The 18,871-nt window shown below is 38.8% G+C and overlaps 2 protein-coding genes across 3 annotated transcripts; one reads left to right on the top strand and one right to left on the bottom strand.

Annotated features, from left to right (window-relative positions):
- Positions 1–4,435: 4,435 nt before the first annotated feature.
- On the top strand, positions 4,436–14,960 carry Nup44A (Nucleoporin at 44A). 2 transcript variants are annotated; one of them, XM_053758731.1, is made up of 9 exons: positions 4,436–4,648; positions 4,988–5,144; positions 5,640–5,793; positions 6,246–6,353; positions 6,628–6,741; positions 7,309–7,464; positions 7,978–8,138; positions 8,584–8,730; positions 14,832–14,960. In XM_053758731.1, exons 1-8 carry the CDS (start codon positions 4,514–4,516, stop codon positions 8,727–8,729), a joined length of 1,131 nt encoding a protein of 376 aa, XP_053614706.1. In that variant the 5' UTR covers positions 4,436–4,513; the 3' UTR covers position 8,730; positions 14,832–14,960. The 2 variants fall into 2 exon arrangements, with proteins under 2 accessions (XP_053614706.1, XP_053614705.1); XM_053758730.1 differs by lacking the exon at positions 14,832–14,960 and adding an exon at positions 12,926–13,476.
- Positions 8,946–17,746, bottom strand: LOC128677702 (serine/threonine-protein kinase MARK2-like). Its single transcript, XM_053758729.2, has 11 exons — positions 17,471–17,746; positions 16,535–16,663; positions 15,770–15,948; positions 15,411–15,469; positions 14,821–14,950; positions 14,069–14,217; positions 12,179–12,330; positions 10,945–11,552; positions 10,224–10,307; positions 9,723–9,783; positions 8,946–9,165 (listed from the first exon to the last, which is right to left on the bottom strand). The coding sequence occupies exons 1-11, from the start codon at positions 17,600–17,602 to the stop codon at positions 9,088–9,090; spliced, it is 1,761 nt and encodes a 586-aa protein (XP_053614704.1). The 5' UTR covers positions 17,603–17,746; the 3' UTR covers positions 8,946–9,087.
- Positions 17,747–18,871: the final 1,125 nt, after the last annotated feature.

The raw sequence follows: 18,871 nt of genomic DNA on the forward strand, positions 1-18,871 counted from the left end.
TTAAATTTGTAAGACGTTAAAATGTAGCTGATAGAAATAGAAGAGAAATAAAATGATTTAATATAAAGGAACTTTAATTAATTGAGGCATTCAGATCTACAAAGCCAATAAAAACCGATCTTTAAATTTTAATGATTCGGCTGAGATTTTACGAGTTTACAGTTGCCTGTCTGACGACAACCCTCCTTGACAATTCTGTGGTTGCCTACCAGCTACCTCGTATTGAACACCCCTCGTATTGACGTCCACCGGACCTACATACCATATGTATACCTATTCCAGGGCGGGAACCCCTCGGCCCACACACAATCATTTTGCATTGAAATCAGAAATAACAAAGCAAGCGAATCATTACCATTAATGAGCAAATAAATCATTACGAAATGAATGGTTACTAAAATATTTTCAAAATGGCCGCCGTTTGTTCAATGACCGCAAACTTAGGATTAAAAAGGTTTTTAATTGATTACGCGGGCGCCAAGGAACCGCGAAAAAGGCGGGAAACTTCTGACGCGAACTAATTAACAGCCGATTTAAACTTGCTAAGAAATCTGAGAGGAATCTTACTTTTTGCTCTCATAACTTGTGAGAGCTATTTTGAGAACCTTTCGCTCGCTTTAAGTTTATGCTTGAATGCAGAAAACTCCAGATTTTTGCCGACCAAGCCGTTCTGTTCAGAGAAAATAGTAATTCCAGTACTATCTGCAGGCAAGGTACCCAACTTCGTATCCATGAATAAACTTTTAAAGCCCAAAGATGGGGCTGCTGCCTTTGTCAAGAAAATTCATTTACTTTTCTAACTTTTTCTCAATTTCAACGTGATTTTTATCGCCATGTCAAAAGAATCCTTAACATTCTATAAGTTTCCCATTGTGATTTAATTGTTCGTGCAGACCTACGCGTAAGTTATGTATGTAGCGAATTTGCAATTAATTTTCACATATTATACCAATACTTTGTAAAATAACATAAAATAATAATTTATTTGCATTAAAGTATGTAAGTACAACTGCAATATTGTAAAAGTTAAACTATTTAGCCATTTACAACAGCATGCAAATATTTATAATTTTTAATATTACGAGTATAACTTGTTATTTTTTTTATTTGCAAAGCCATTTTCGTGAAAACATTAATTATGAAGCAGAGATCTGAATACCTACTTTTTGTATTTTTATATACATTTATCGTATTGAATACATTTAATTTCGTGTTATTAAAATAAATTAGCTATCTTTGTCTTAAGATAAAAAATATAAAATATACCTACAACGTTTAATTTACGTTAACGATATAATTTCTATTTCCGAGGTCAGAGGGGACTTAATGTGTTTTGCTACAAAAGAAAAATGCTTTACAGGAAAAAACAGTAATTATTCGCAGCTAAACCGAATTTAATGTGACTGCCCCTACAGAATCCGGCCAGCTATAAAAAAGTAATTAATAGCATTTTTTTAAAAATTAGAATGTCACAGGCGCCAAGTAACTTAGCGTCGAATCTCTCAGTCAAAAAAATAATAATTTCGGCTTTCATATGAAAGAATGAGAGTTTTGGGTTATTATGTACGGTTCTCTATTCAGTAAACTATAACTTTCTACATTATTATACCCATTATACCACACAAACTTATTTGGAATTTGGAATATAAATAAGGTTATAACCTGATATTCCAAAGCTAAATAAGTGTGATAGATTTCTGTCTAGATTCTAACAATATCAAACAAAATGTTACGATACATATGGTTTTTTAAATTCAACTAGTTGAATTGTAAAATTTCTCTATTTTTAATCTAGACAGAAATCTGTTTTTTTATAGGATCAGGTCCACGGGTCACAAATTTCATTTCCTGTAGAATACCTCAAAGTAAATGAAATAGTCTATGAAGTGTTGGTAAAAAGACTAGGGTGCTATTAATTCTGCTAGCCCGTTGTTTATGGTAGCAGTTCACAGTCTCTCAGGGGAAATTACCAACGACGCTGGCACCACCAATACCTACACCAATTTTGAAGTTTTAAACTTCGAACGATGCTGACGCCTCGGTGTACGGTTTCTTTTTAATTTAACGGTTGAGGAGCCAGTGAGTTTGTCTATGGATTGGAATCATGTTTCAATTTGTGTGCGCTGTCATGTCATGTTACTTGCCGCGAGTTTTCTGCTAAAAGTTGTGGCGCCAAACCGCGACGACGTTATTTATCAGAAATCTAACGGCACCTTCCGCAAGCAACAAGGTAACTATAAGTATACTTTTACTCCTAGGTTGCACCCTAAACCCTACTACCATCAACTGTAGGTATACATAGTTTTCCCGTAAAACCACCAACCAAACCAAACCATCAAACAAAGTATCTAGCTGTCTCAAAAATGGTGATCTTTTGCCACAGAACACTTTCTCTCATTCCCAGCCATCCGGATTTGAACCGAAGTTGCAAACACGGTTTTTGGCGGCAAAAATAGATGAGAATAGGTTAAAGAAAAATAAAAAATATCACAGGATATAAAAATGTGATGGTGGCGCAAGTATGCGGGTTGGTCCAACCACAACGTACCTTCCGAAACTTCCTTCCTTCCGAGCTACACATTTTTAGCCACCCAGCCAATTTCTATGGTCAGTAGGTGCTATTAGAAAAGTGATTTATCGCAGGACGAGCGTGCAAACCATTGCGTCACTAAGTTTCTCGTAAATTTCCGGTTCTACAGCTTCCGCAAATCGCTACCTCCTATGACAGACACTGCAACTAATGGGAAGTCACACTCGCACCGTAACTTGCACCAAATACCGTACCCGCATTCAACGTGAAGATAGTACAGTCGGCTTCAAATAACATTTCTCCAAAGAATCATCCGTCACTTTTCCGACTTTTTGTGTGTTTTCACTATAATTGATAAGGAATTATGAAGTCTGTATTATTGAATATGCGTCACATATATTTTTTGTAAGTGTAATAGTGCATGCGTAGTTAAGTTTACCTGGTTACACATATGTGGCTACCACAACATTACCATACCGAACCGTTACCTTCACCATATAACCAAAACCAAGGATTTACCAAGAAAAAGCACACACAAGCACAAGCACTATATTTATTCACTCCGTCGCAAAGAAACAGAGAAAGTACGCAGCTCTGAAAAGAACGCGCACTTCACATCACAGGCAAGACCCAGTCTTCAGTTCGCCAAGAAACAAAATTTTACTGATAATACATAGGTAAGTACTTATATTTTAAAATTTGGTACAATTAGGTACCTCATGACTACAATTGAGACTTGTTTTGATTGTAATCTGTTTGTGTATGAACTAAATTAATTAATTAATTAACGCCACTACTTTGGAAAAGAAAGGGTACAGGATTTGAACTGTTCGATTGCGTCTAATTTTGATGAAATATAGTGCACATTAATCAAAGGTCTGAGGTCAACATAGCCATTATTTTAAATTTCTTATTGCTAACCACATTTTTTGTGCACGACTGTACCCTTCGTGCAATTTACACAGAGTGCAAGTTGGCTGTATTGTCGCGAAGCAATAATGCTATCTCCATAGTTATTGCCGCTACTGTACCTACCTACAAATGTTAATGGGTTAGCACTTTACCTGTCGCTGGTACCTACCTATATTGGATTGAAATCTTACGACTACGAATATTTTCTGATATATATTTTAATGTTGAAATAAAATTTATACTAAATAAATAAATATATTAGGATAATAATGTTCACCCATCCTGACATTTAATAAGCTTTAGGTAGCTAGTGTAATTCTGTGTTTTTATGTTATCTGGATTAACTTCGTTTTTTTTTTGCAGTAATTCCATCTTGTTTGATATCAGTGTTTAAAATCATCGTTATGGGTACAAGCTCCTCAAGGCACAAGCTGAGTGGTGCCCTTTTCTAGCATACATAATGTATGTATCTCTGTAAAAAAATCTGTATGTTTATATTTTTAACCTATGAATAAATTTATTTCTATTTAGTTTATATCACTTTTTGGCATCATGTTGTATATCTTCCTAAATTGAATAAATAATTTATTTTTTATTTACTCATGAAAAAATTTGTGCTATCTATCTCTTTCATATTATTACTTGATGAAATTGGAAAGCGCTGTGTAAAAAGTGGATGTTTTCACTTTTCGTTTACTCAGTCGCTGAGCGGGTTTTGTTGAAATTTAGAATACGATAGAATAAAAACTGAACGAAGATTTAGTTTATTTTACCTTTATGTTTGACGAGATAGGATTATCATCATCATTATCATTTTTATGCTATATGTATACGATATGGGACCTGGTACCTGGAATAATATTATTATAATAGAACCGATAAGTTACGAAATAAAATACATTTTTGAATAATCATAAAACAAAACGCATTTCTTCACGTAACTTCAACTTGACAATGACAATTCAGATGTCAATAAAAAAATATATATATTTTGACATTTCGTTTTTGTGTTTGCCGCTGTGTTGTTGTTGATTCTTGTTTCTCAATAATTTATCTGAAAACTTCATAACTATGGGCGAATTAACTGTTACCAATTTATTCGAATCTCAAACTATACAAGCAGACCACAAGGATCTAATACACGATGTGGCCTACGATTTCTACGGCGAGAGAATGGCCACTTGTTCCAGCGACCAGTATGTAAAGGTTTGTTGAGGTTATTTTAATCATAACATGTTTATTTTTTTGATACATAATATGATTGGGATAGCCGTTAATGTAATATACTTAATATCCGCACGAACTAGCTTAAAAATAGGTACTTCTACAATCTGTTGGACTTATACTATATCAGAAAGGTTATGTTAAAATTGTACAAATTTAAAAGTATTCAGTAAAATGTGGCAATGCAAAACTTTTTAGATATTACACTGAAATTCTTCTCTCCTTCCCTCACCTAAGTGTTTTCCCGGTTTCTTCTTCAGCCGTTGAGTGTCGGAGCCCAGGGTCCGCTAACCGAAATTATTTTCATAATAATGTTCCCAGGTATGGGATTCAGATGGAAAAGGTGGTTGGAGACTCACTGGCAGCTGGAAGGCCCACCATGGATCCGTGTGGAAGGTGACATGGGCCCACCCGGAGTTTGGACAGGTGCTGGCTACATGCTCCTTTGACAGAACTGCTGCCATTTGGGAGGAAGTCGGTAAGAACAATATAATTTTTAAATTTGACATGAAAAAATACCTGTGAATGTCTAATTTCTGAATAAAGGCAAAACTAGCTTCTACTGGTGACTTCACATGCATGTAAAAACTCTGTTTATCCTATTCTGAATGAATTTTAGAAAATCCTCCAACTAGCTAACTCGTATTAATAATAATAATAATAAAAATTTGTTTATTCAGACCATAAGTCCATTTTTTGTTAGTAACAATCAAACCTTAACCTATTGTTAGTAACTACAAATAAAACATCCATCAGTCACTGCTGCCCAGTTCCGTGTGAGACTGCGCAACAGCGACCGATGTACACACAGTCCATTCTGCTGGCCACCATACTCAGGATGCTGTTGGTGCTGGCCCGCATCCTGCGCACCAGGGATGCACACCGCTTCCGCATAGTAGCGTAGAAGCAATCTACTTTCGCTTCTGCAAACACTAGTACTAGTTATTTAAATCAATGTTTTCTTATTTCACAGGAGACACAAACGCTATGGGCTCAGAGAAAGGTCTTCGAACATGGGTAAAGAGGTCCAATCTAGTGGACTCAAGGACGTCAGTGACCGACGTCAAGTTTGGTCCAAAACATCTAGGTCTTCTTCTAGTCACTTGCTCAGCAGATGGTATAATAAGGTAAGCATCTCATGAAACTAGGGCAATGGTCCCATAATGGGATGGACCTGTCTGAAACTTGCACTGTCCCAAACCAGTAAATAATAAAAACTATAATGAACTAGCCTTTGTGGCTTAGCCTGCAGAGTGTCGTTCCTAGGTTCAAATCCTTCAACTATATTTAGGAGCAGTCTTTATTAAATAAGTTGGTATTATTATTACTTTTGGAGGCACATGTGTGAGCACCAGACGGATGATGCAGTCCTCCCGTACTGGGACCATTTCACTCAGAAGTATGTTGGCAACCGGCTACCAGATATTTTTTTTTTTTATGCTTTTGTCTTGATTCTTTATGATCAAGCAATTAAAAGTCAGTCAGCATGAAGATTTTGTTTACTGTACAATAGTTGAAAAACATTATACAAATAGTCAATTTAAACTAGTAATTGATTGTACTATATTTTCATTTCTAGGATATATGAAGCCCCGGATGTGATGAATCTAGCGCAATGGACACTACAGCATGAGATCCCCACCAAAGTGTCCATCAGTTGTCTCTCATGGAACCCATCACTTTCAAAGTATGTATAACAGACAACTCTACACTGCCTAGGGATTGCAATCTGGTCCAGCGGATCTGGGATCCGGTAATCATGTTTTTGAACCATCAGCCAAAATATTTTTTTTTATCTCTTAATATGATTCCATTTAGAAAAAAAAATTTAGCACTTCCAAATGGAGAAATTCTGTATCAAACAAAATATATATTTCCGGCTGTAACACTTTAAAGCAAAAAATAAGTTAATTTTATTTCAGTTGTTATTTGTTTCTTTGTAGTTAATTTTTTTTTTTCAGGGTAAACCCTCCAATGCTGGCAGTCGGCAGTGACGAACCCAACACAACGAATGCAGTCGTCAGTGTACAGACGGACAAAAGCACAGCTTGCAATGGAAAAGTTTTTATATATGAGTAAGTATTTAGAAGGTTAATGGTTTACATTGTTCAAGACAACGCCTGATAGATTTAAATAGCAAGAAACTTAAAATATTTATAATAATTTAACTACCTGCATATTTTTATTATATCCTTGTCATTTCTACATTCGCAAGTGAACCCACGTATTGTGCTCAGAACCAAAAATTCATTAAAACCAAGCTAATTTCGAGTTTCGAGTTTCAATTCAAATTCCATTGTGTCCACTATGAGACATAAATATTGGCAAACTTATCTGGCTTGTTGAGGGTGTCGCATCAGAAATTTTGACAACAAAATTACATTTAAAAATGACATTCTGTGCCAATTCTAATATCTCTCATTGTTCGTTCCCGGTGACATTTGAATTGAAGCTGCAATGCGAAGCCCGGGGTCAATGTAAAAAAAATTAAATTTCGATGAAATTAAGTATAGTGTTAAAATTTATAAAAAACGCTACTAGTTTTTTATATATTTATTATTTTATATCCTATACGAGCGAAACAGTTAATAAATTTTAAAAAATCAAAATAAATCTTTAAAGTGATAATTTCTTATTACCAGATACAGTGAATCGTCGCGACGCTGGACACGAACGGAAGTCCTGTCTGGAGTGCAGGAGCCGGTCAATGACCTCTCGTTCGCGCCCAACCTCGGCCGCGCCTTCCACCTGCTGGCCGTCGCTACCAAGGACGTCAGGATCATCAAGATTGAGCCTGTGTGAGTCATATGTTATGTTTTGCTAACTCTGGTGCTACTCCTTCATGTTTCTGATTGCCTGGTAGTCACAATCTGTTCCACGTGCTGGCCGTCGCCACCAAGGACGTCAGGATATCAAAATTGAGTCTTTGTGAGTCATGTTTTACTAACTTTGATGATCTTTGACGTCCTCAATGTTTCTGAGTGCCTGGTACTTAATGACTTACATGACTATAATATCGATAAGCTTATATCCTAAAATAACAAATGTCAGATCCATCCCTATATGTTTTACCGTTCAATTTCGTAATTAATGCCTTCTTCAGTAAATGTTCTTCTCTCATCACGTGACCAAACCAACTCAGTCAGCCGAATCTTAAAATTTTAAAGATTTACGCAAAGACTTTAGTAAGTTCTTAGGCAATTCAATATAGTTTGTTTCTCCTTCTCTCTTACTAAAGTAAAGGGAGAAGGAAAAACAAACTAAATTGAATTGTCTAAGAACTCGATTGAATTACATTGTTTTTATGTTAGTGACACAAATGCGTCAAACAACGGTTGTGGGGTGCGCTTCAAGACAGAAGTGTTGGCGGCATTCGAAGAACACTACTCGTGTGTGTGGAGAGTCTCGTGGAATGTCACCGGCACCTTGCTGGCTTCCTCGGGCGACGACTGCTGCGTGCGCTTGTGGAAAAGTGAGTCTTATTCTCTTAGACGTAACGGTCAATATTGCGCAATTTGTGTGATAGGATTCCTTCTTGATTCTCTTGCTTTCCTGGTATTTACGCGGTAGCAACGACGCTAATTTGTTTCTAATGATAATTATTTCACACTTACTAACCTTCCTAGAGTGATAACTACTTGTCCGGTTATAGAAAAGTAAATCTTATTCTCTGAGTCGTAACGCTCGATGTAGCGCATCATAAGTGTCAAGGGCGTTCTATCCGCTAAATTGTATCCTTTAACTTCTCGATGTCTCGTGTTTGCCTGGTACCCGTGCAGCGCAATCGATTCGTCACTAGTTAGCGCCACTGTCGAGCCTTGAATAAGAACTTTATGCTCGCGTCCCTTAGCGGCGAATTCAATCTCATCTCAACCAAAAAACGGGACGTAAAAATAAAATATTTTTTCCGGTTCCAGTGCAATACCTAAACCAGTGGAAGTGCGTAGCTGTGTTCAAGAATGAGTCGCTGCCCGGGGCAAGCGCGGGGGGCGCCCCCCGCCCGCACACCACGTACGTCCGCATGGCCGCCATCGCCAACCCCGCGCACATGCCGCAGTACTGAGGTGAGTGCAGAGTGCAGCACCCGCTCGGCTGGCCGGCCGCGGGATGGGTCCTCACAACAATCCCTCATCCACACCCAATACTTCATTCATTTCAAACGTTTGTCACCCATAATTCTATATAGATAAGTTAAGCCTGTATGTATTTCTAGATCTTGAATAAAATATAAAAATATTAATATATCACTCTATTATTATTTAGCTTGCATCTATAACAAATATAGAAAATTGCGTCCAAAAACATATTTGACATCGTCGTTGCGTGTAACATTACAATCTTTTTATTCGCTTAAGATTACAATTAAGGTAACAAAAAAAAAGAATTTCAACAAAGTTTGTAAAGCTTCTAAAATTGTGACGTCACTTCATCGGGGCAGTTCTGCGTAGCCTCTGCAGGTGCGGAGTAGTGTCCTTCGCTCGAGACGTGAACCAGCCCACCTGGGGAATAACATCGTAATGTATCCGGTTCGAAGGACCAAATCTTAGACACAGTACTGGCGTAAGTGGACGGCACGAGATTATGACAACTAAAATTATTTAGAAATTATTCCTTCACAGCCACTTTATAACATCAAGTTTTAAATTAATGTATAGTACATCTAAAGCTACAAACTACTGGCGTTTCGAAACGACCACGGCTGAGAAAAAATGCCGAAAGAAACTCATTTAAACAGTGTTGGTCCCTATCATTCCAGAAGGGCTTACCATTCACATTACAGTAGACCAAATCTATTATACGATGTCGTACAAGGCGACTAAGGGACACATAGCCTTAATAGCGTATCAGCTGTGTTTGCCTATCGGTAACAATAGTATTCCGAAAGAAAATTGTCGTCAATATCTTCAAAATTTAATGATTTATTTTTTACGCGAGTTCTGGGCTTTGGGGCAAAAGTTCCGAATGTAACCTTGAACACGCGAAAAGCGAGAGAGAGGGAGAGAGAGAGAGAGAGAGAGAGAGAGATAAGATGCAAGCACTCTGATGAGACACTCACCGGCATAGCCCTTTCGCTTTTACAATGACTGTTAGATGACGAATGTGGGCTGACTATGTTCCTGCAAAAATATATATATAATAATCAACTAGACCGTACTTTCCAACACACTTACTTTTAGACTACACACTAGTGTTGTCACTCGATAATCGACTATCGATAGCGTTACCGTACTTTCCAGTGACAGTACAGTGTTGTCACTCGATAATCGACTATCAATAGCGTTTCTATGCCACTCGATAGTCGAGGTATAACTATAGGGTACTTTTTCTTATAACAGAGGGTACTTTTTATCTCGAAATCCCCACGGGAGCGAAGCCCCGGGACGGAGCTAGGACATATAAGTGTATAGTATTCGTAACCATGCGTTATAATATTATTTTTTACGTCAGGAGTTGAAATTAGAAATTGGACCCTAAGGCAATGGGATTAGGGGTGAATTTTAACTGTCTATCAGATTGTTTTGTATTATTTATTTCAATAAATAAGCATGCTGCTTACCCGAGCGAAGCTCGCTTGATGGTAGTCGCGTTGTTCTGTAGAAGTATTCTAGGAGGAGGGACTACGGGGCCTGTGGCTCTCCAACTGTCGAATAAACAATACAAATTAAACTTATCATTTCATCTTTTTTTCTTTAGATTGTAAAGAAAAAATAAAACTGTTGAATATTTGCTAGTAGTTTGTAGCTTCAACATCTTTTTAAATCGTTGACGACGTTTCGCACTGCTGGGCAAAGGTCTCCCATTTATTTTTCCACACATCTCGGTCAAGGCAAAGTCTGGTCACGCTCAAAAATTTGTTGAGGTCATCCCGCCACTGTCTGCTTCTACAGAGTATGAAATTACCTTGAAAATTACCACAAAATTCCAAAGCGTTGAGCCAAGCAACAATTGTCTTCATAGTCTTATCCCTCACGGCTGAGGGTCGTGGTTCTTACGTGGAATGAAACACACACAACAACTTTCATTGACATGATTAATGAAGTGCTTTGCCATTGCCTTCAACCAGTGTGCAGGTTTCCTCACGATGTTTTTCTTCACCGGAAGGAAGTGGTGATCGATAAAAACTACTACACATGAGTCAGATTGGTAAACCCATATGGCATGAGTAGGATTCGCACCTGGAACCTTTCGGTTCACACGCGGTCGTCGTAACAATTACACCACCACCGCTTGCAAAAATGACCAAAGGTGGTCAAATGCGCAAAATGGCGATAGCGTACCTGGGCAACCCGTCGCCGGCCCTGCGGTAGAAGTCGGCGCGGCGCGCGGGCGCCCGTCGCTCGTCGTCCGGCGGCCGCGCGCTCGAGCGCGTGAACCGCCGCGCGTTCTTCTGCTCACTCAGGTCTATGCTCGAGTGCTCCGTGATGCTCGGCAGCCGCGAATCGAACCCACAGTCCCCGTTATCATAACTGGTCACTGGTTTCTTCTCGTACGATGCGCTCGTCGGCCTGCTCAGCGTCGGCGGCCGTCTGACCGCTTGCTCTTGAATCTTGACTGGTTTAGGCGATACTGTCGGGATCCGATTGATAGTCTTCGGCGGCTCCAATTTAGGCTTTATCGCGGTTTTGGGTGGGGACGTGCTGCGGCGGACGATGGGCTTCGAGATCGGAAGGGCGACGGAGTGGTCCCTGGCCTGGTACTCTGGGGGGGACGCGGGCCGCGGCTCCATCATGTTGGCCGACCACAGCAGGTCCCCTGGCACCTGCGTCTGGTGTAGGTGCGTCTTGATGTTGTAGATGCCCGCGATCGCGCCGAATGGGTCAGCTTTTACCTCGGCCACCACGTCTATGACCGAACGGCCGCTCAGCTCAGCTATTTGCTTGAATATCTGCATCGTAAATCATTGTTATTTTTTATTTTATATTAGTATTAAGTAAGATAAACCTGTGTAATAAATAGTGAAAACCCATGTAACAATCAAGGTTAGAGACTCATTTAGTGAGATTTTTGTTTTATACTAGAGGCTCTCTTAACGCGATCCATTTTACGACCTAAACTGAACTGCATCGCAAATTCGTACCCTCGACTTAATTTTAGTATGAATGCGATTCATTTTAGGTTCCTAAATTGAACTGAGTTGCATTCGAATCGTTCTGTAAAAGTTGATGGTAGGCCTGCTGTTCCGGCTTCGCCCGAGTAATAACAATGCATACCTTCCTCAGGAATCTGAACACTATTGGTGAATACCTTTAGTTCTAGACAGACAGGCGCGGCAGAGGACTGGATTGTAATATGTAAGGAAATGATAAAAAATTACTACCTTCTTATTAGTCTAAACGCTAACTAGTCACTTTATCTAACATCAATATTGTCCGAGCAGAGAGGTAGTCATTTTGAGATTTAGTCAAATATCTAGACTTACTGACAACCTAGTCTTATTGTCATGAAGCTTTTAACCCAAAACCCTTGAGGTCTCCATGGTCTCCTAATATATCCAAAAGAAAGGTCACTCACCTCCCTGTTGGCCTTGGGGTCGACGGCGCCCAGCGGATGTGTCTTCATCCGCATGCCTGGCTTCTTTATCCAGCGATGTCGCGCCGCCTCCTCAATCTTCATGCGCTGGTCCACGTCCGGATCCAACAACTGCTGGATAAACGTCTTGCACTCTGGAAACGCACGATATTGATGCATCTATCAGTTTATCATGAAGGTTGACTGGTAGAGAATGCTTTTAATAATTATAATTATATTTCGGACTGAATAATACATTTTAGTAAAGGAACCTGGTTCCAGCGTTTAAGTATGGGCTCATCGACCCTGCCAGCAATAACAGAGAGGCTATTTGGAGCTAGCATCCACTCTCACTATCAGGGTGGCACACCTCACGCTTCATCAGAGCCTGGTTTCTTCCACAGCCATTGAGCGTCGGAGCCCATGGTGTTTTTCTACTTTTTCGTCTCCAATTTGCACGGTCGTGGGCATCCCTAGTTGTCAGATGATAAGCGGTCACCAGTGTATAAATCGGTGGTAGTCCAGTGGTTAATACGAAAAGGTCTCAGGTTCGAATACCATTCGTGCCACACGTGAATCTGACTCATATATTATATAGTTTTAATAGGCCACTTAGCTTCTGGTGGATGGAGTATCGAGAAAACCCTGTACTATTGATGATTTATCATCAAACCACATCACTTAATTATTTTAGTAAATTTTTTTTAATGAACATAAATTTAATTTAAAAAAAACTTTTTTTTTTTGCAGGTAACAAAAACCAATTGAGCCAAGTCAACATGTTAAGGACTGAACAAGGTTTTATTTGTAAATATATTTAATTTAAGAAACTAATGATTGAAGCTGTACGGTATGTGTTTCCGCCATTTCAGTTCTTGCTATTGATCAGTTACATTTGTTAAAACTCAAAAATAGATAATAATCATCTCAGCGACAAGATAATGTCTTATCTGCCATATCATCATTTTGTAACAATAATTTCGAAGTGACTTAAAATTATTGTCCTGATTTATTAATTTTGTAAATTCTACATGAGGATTTGTCTTCAAACAACGTTTTCGTAATAAATTATTTTTTACAAAGTCTTGAAGTTTTAACTGAGTCGATAAATTTATTTCCTTGCGACTCTCATTATACAGTCTCTTTAAAGAATCCACTATAGAAATATTTTAATATCACTATAACATTGGAAATTTGTGTAAAAAATAAAATATACAATAATATCTCAATAATTAATTGCCACCACCATGATAATTAAATGCCACATTAATCAGTTTTATTGAATACACGATTTATATATATTTTTTTTTATTCTCATTAAATGCTTTTTAACTCCAAAATCCGTAACGTCACAATACATTACTATCATACAAGCTCCGTATACATTTTTGTTTTTGACATTAGAAAATATCTGATTGGACATGATGACTACTACACAATAGGCTAGTTGACAAATTTTTGTTTTAATGACTATTCGAAGGCCCCTATATTAATTGAAACATCTGTGTAAAAATTACTGTGATAATGACAATGCTTATGACCAAAATAAAATCACACATTTTTGGACTCGTCCAAACGCTCCATACTAAATCATGTCGAGTGACGTCACAACGTGCTAAAATGTTCGCTGAGAAATCTATGTTTGTTCGACAGCTACATTAAATATTACGTTTATGGTGATGACTTCTTAATAAAAGTTGTTATAAACTTATTTCATACTCTTTGAAAATGGACATTCCAACCTTTAAACTTTTGTATTTAGATCCAGCTGCATTGTTACAGTCTATGAATTATCATAATGATCCTAAATATATCTATTTTATCTAGATTATACACATTTTTTACAATTTTCCGGTCTTGTCAACTACCTACCCAATTAGAAAGATAGTTTACCGGCGGACACGCAGGCGAGCGCGGCGCGCTGTTTCCTGGTGAAGCCGCGCGCGATGGCGGCGCGCAGCTGCGGCCGCGACTTGCCGTCGCCGCTGTCGCCGCCCGTGAACGGCAGCCCGCCCGTCACCATCCCGTAAACTATTACGCCTCTGCCGGCGAGGACAAAATTAAAAAAATAATAATATTTTACTTGCTGTCGCCCGCGGCTTCGCCCGCGTAAACTTTCCACGACGGTAAACTTAGTTTAAATATTTTTTTTTGACGTCAAAACGTGATGTATATCATCCTATATTGAATAAAAAATTTTGAATTTGAACGAGAACAGTTATTTTAACAATGATTCTTAAAATAAAACTAGTTGTGCGCCGCGAACTTAGACCTCGCCAACACAATTTTTTTTTTACAAAATTGTGAATATCTCAAAATTCGATATCACCCATTTTGTTGCCCCCCACAAACTTAAAAATCTATTGACAGATTTTACACACCTTTTAAATTGCAACAAAATCAGACCAACGATTCGAGTGTTATCGCGTTCCAGAATATCATCATCATTTGCCTTACCTTGTCCCATCATCTGGGGTCGCCGCAAAATGGTCTGTTCCCTCCACAATTCGCGTTCCAAAATATATTGTATATTGTTTTGATATATTGATTTGTATATATACCCCAAGTTAATTTGTAGACGTCGCTCGCTTTAATCGCTCCGTCAAAAATTACCAATCTTATTCAAGAAATTCGTGTAAACACACATGCTCCACAGATCGACTTCGGGCCCGTACCGCCGGCCGTCGACAAACAACTCCGGCGCAGCGTACTCCAGCGACCCACACGGCGTCCGCAGCGCAGCGCCGGCGCTCCAGACATTCGAAAGACCAAAATCTGAATTAAAAAAAAAAAAAAAACAAATTGAGACTGGTTTGAACTTTTTAGGTACTATCTCTATACCAACTATACTACTAAAAACAGTATACTGTTTTTCACTAAATGATACTTTTTACTGTTGAACATAAACGTTGACGCTCACATATATTTTAAAAAAATGTTAGTGGCGCTCAGTCTCAGTGACCGAACAACATAAAATAAAATACTGAAATTTTTCTAAAATAATGTTTTGCTTCTCAGACCTAATACTTTATTTCTGTTAAAAAAAAGTTGGCAACCCTATCTATGCCCCAAACTCCCCTTTTTGCACGGTTAAAGTTAGCGATCCCTAGGCTTCGACTCTCACCGAGGTTATCAATGTTATAAAATAGTATGGATGTGATAATGTGTGTGTGATACAAGATGGGCTTTTAGATAACAGATCGTGTGACAAACAGACAGTACAAATGATACTTGCCAACAATTTTGATGTACTGCTTGGAGCTATCCAACATTATATTCTCCATCTTAAGGTCCCTGTGAAAAAAGGTATTTTATATTAAGTAAGGTATGTAAAAAGTACTTTTGTTTCGTGTTTTCAAAAATCCAGAATTATATTTGTGACACTTATTTCAGTTTTTTAAACCTGTTTTGCTCTTAACCACGAAAATGTAAGAGGTATGTACTTCTGTGTCAACCCTCCTTGGGAATGCTATTGTTGTCTATCAGCTGTCTAGGCCATGAGTCCCTTAGTCACTTCCCGCGGGAGGGCGTCCTATTCTAGGGCGGAACCACACCACCAAAAATGTTCCCTACAGTATTTGTGGCATGTCTCACCGATGTACAACGCCCCGGGAATGCATATGTCTGACAGCTGAGACCAGCTGGGCGGCGAGGGAGCGGGCGCGGGCCTCCGGCAGCCCCCGGGCGCTGCCCCGGGCCGCCTGCGCCAGCACGTGCGTGCACAGGTCGCCGCCCCCCGCCGCCTCCATCACCACGTACAGTCGGGGGCCGTGCTACGGAAAATGCGACACATTAATAAAATAAAAGCCAAGCTATTGTATAAATAGCTTGGCGGAGAAGGGATATGTTGAAACCAGCGAGGACATTATAGGAAAGGGACGTAATGGATCTCGAACGTTAATAATAATTTGTCAAGCTTTGGGTCAAAGAAAAATTGTATAAGTTGTGTAAGTGTGGACCATGGCCCCAGCTCGCCGATAGCACAGTATAACCAATTTTAGGGAAAAATTGGTTATACTGTGCCGATAGTATGTAGAAGCCAAACATTATTATTATTGTATTCCATAGAGGCCTAACCTGGGCTCCGACGCACAAAGGCTGAGGAAAAAACCGAGAAAACGCTCAGGTCTGCGCATGCTGGTCTCAATAAATATTATTATGAGTATCTATAACAATTATTGAAGGATTAGTTTGTTGCGTACAGACTCAATGGCACAGAAAAGATCCGGGATAACTTTTCAGAAAAAATCATTTAAACATTTGCGCATAAAAAATCTTTGACGCGGTTATTCGATGGTTGAGTTGAGCACAACCTTTTTTGGGGACTGGATCCGCGTATTCTGAGTGTCAAGTGCATACCATCATAGTCTCGTAGAGGGCGGCGATGCACGGGTGCCGAAGCTTAGCCATGACCCTGGGCTCCCTGTGTAGGTTGCGGCGTGCATACTCTTCCTTTATGCATGTCAGATCTATTATTTTTATCGCCACCTATATGGGAAACACATTATATACTAGCTGTTGCCCGTAGCTCCGCCTGCGACAGAAAGTATTTTCCTTTCTCTACTCCCTCTCTTACTGTTATATAAAATTGTTCACACACACATTTCACGGTCATCGGTCTGATCGTACGAACTAACTGTGCACCGCGGCCAGCTGTGCACTCTCGTAAGAATTTCTAAAGTGCTTTTTAGGTTTTTTTAGGAATTTTCATTTAGATGGTTCCATGTTCATTCAGGCTTTCACCCTGGTGAACACCAGTTCAAACATTCGTCGTAGTGGGTGGACACATAGATGGCGCTGTCCTAAAATGGCGCAAATCTAGAAATTTCAGCTTTCAGTTTCATTATAGTGTATTATTAATATTTTATTTTGATCAACATCAAAAAATCGCAAGGCAAGCATAAGATGCGATGGTCTAATGTCGGACTTCGAAATGGAATGAATACAATTGGAAAGATAGAAATAGTAAACAGAAAGAGGAAGCTTTTGCCCAGCAACGGGACCTTATGGCTACATAAAAATGTATATTAATATTATATTAGCTCTCACCGTCCGGCCGGAATCAATTTAAGATAAAATCTAGCTTAGACCCATTTTATTCCTACAGGTTTCGGAAATCACAATTAGGTCTAAAATTTACCACTTTCAAACAATAAATAGAAGAATTTCAATGACTCAAAAAAAAAAGTTTAATGTTAATAAAGTAATTAATAGACAGATTGAGGAAATCTCAAAGAGATTATTTAATAAGATCTCCCCAATTAATTACTGTAGCTAAATAGAGTACAATATCACCTTTTTCCCTATAATCCTGTGCGTAGCTTCTTCAACTCTTGCAAAATGTCCCTTCCCCAACACTTTCCCCGTCATAAGATAGTTCCCCACACTGTACACCTGATTCCTACTCCGCGCATTTGAGCTCTTCATCTTAAACTACTAATTTCGAAACATTTTATTTTATTGTCACGTACAAACTTACTCACTCGGTGAAAACACTAACTTGATCGGATTGTTTATTTTTGTTAACGTCATTATAATTTACCGTGACACGGGACCATCAATTGTTTTGTCCCTCAAAATTAGAACGCCTTGGTTGACATTTACAGGGACTATTTTCGTCGCCAGTCCGATTGATAGGTATACAATACTTTTTTGCTATGCGGGCGGCGCATTAGTGGCGCTCTTGTCTGTGATTGACAAGGTTTTGGGTTCAAATCCGATCGGGCGCAGATGAAAAATTAACTCAATTTTTCCAATGTGTCTGTAGAATGGTTTCCTATCCATGTACATAAACATGTAATACATAAATCAAAGTGAGACTGACGCATGGGTCAGCCATCGCGTAGCTCAACCATAATAGAGGGAACCTCACAACCCGGCCCACCCAGTTTGACCATTTGAGTGAGCATGACACACTCGATTCCCATAACTTCATAATACAAATTTTATTCATAATATAACATGGCTTACTTCTGTTTACCTATATTACTAACTTAAACCAATATTAAATAGGTACCTACTAGGTATAAATGCGACGAAAATAGGTAATTTCGCATAAGATTAGAAGTAAAGAAGCGATGTTGGTGTTATGGTTAAGACGCTCGTCTGTGGACCGAAAGGTCCCAGGTTCGAATCCTACTCGTGTATCTACCTATCTGTAATAATCCTACCAATCTGACTCATGTATAGTAGTTTTCATCGACCATCACTTACTTCCGGTGAAGGAAAACATCGTGAGGAAACCTGCACACTGGTTGATTATTAACTTGAGTGTGAAATGGAGAAGGCAATAGCAAACCACTTCATTACTAATGCCAAGTTGTTGTGTGTGTTTAATTCTACGTAATGACCACGACCCTCAGCCATGAGGAATACGACTCTGAAGAAGAAGAAGTAAAGAGAAAGACATAATCTACCGTTCAACAGAAAAACATACCTAGGTACTGTAACGTAACTACGTATAAATTCACGAACTTTTATTTCATGTAGCTGACGTTTCGACGCCCTTGCAGTCGCCATGGACGCAATACATTATACTTCTGTTCAAAGTGCGAAAATTTTAAAAACACTACTTTATACCGTTTCCGTGGAAAATATAGACAAACGCTACTTCCATACTAATACTATTGTAATACACAACGACAGATGTATGGCGTCGTGTATTCGTTCCTCACAAATTTAGCAGAGTCGAGACGC

Source organism: Plodia interpunctella, chromosome 18 (genome assembly GCF_027563975.2).
Source record: "Plodia interpunctella isolate USDA-ARS_2022_Savannah chromosome 18, ilPloInte3.2, whole genome shotgun sequence".
Taxonomy (NCBI): Eukaryota; Metazoa; Arthropoda; class Insecta; order Lepidoptera; family Pyralidae; genus Plodia; species Plodia interpunctella.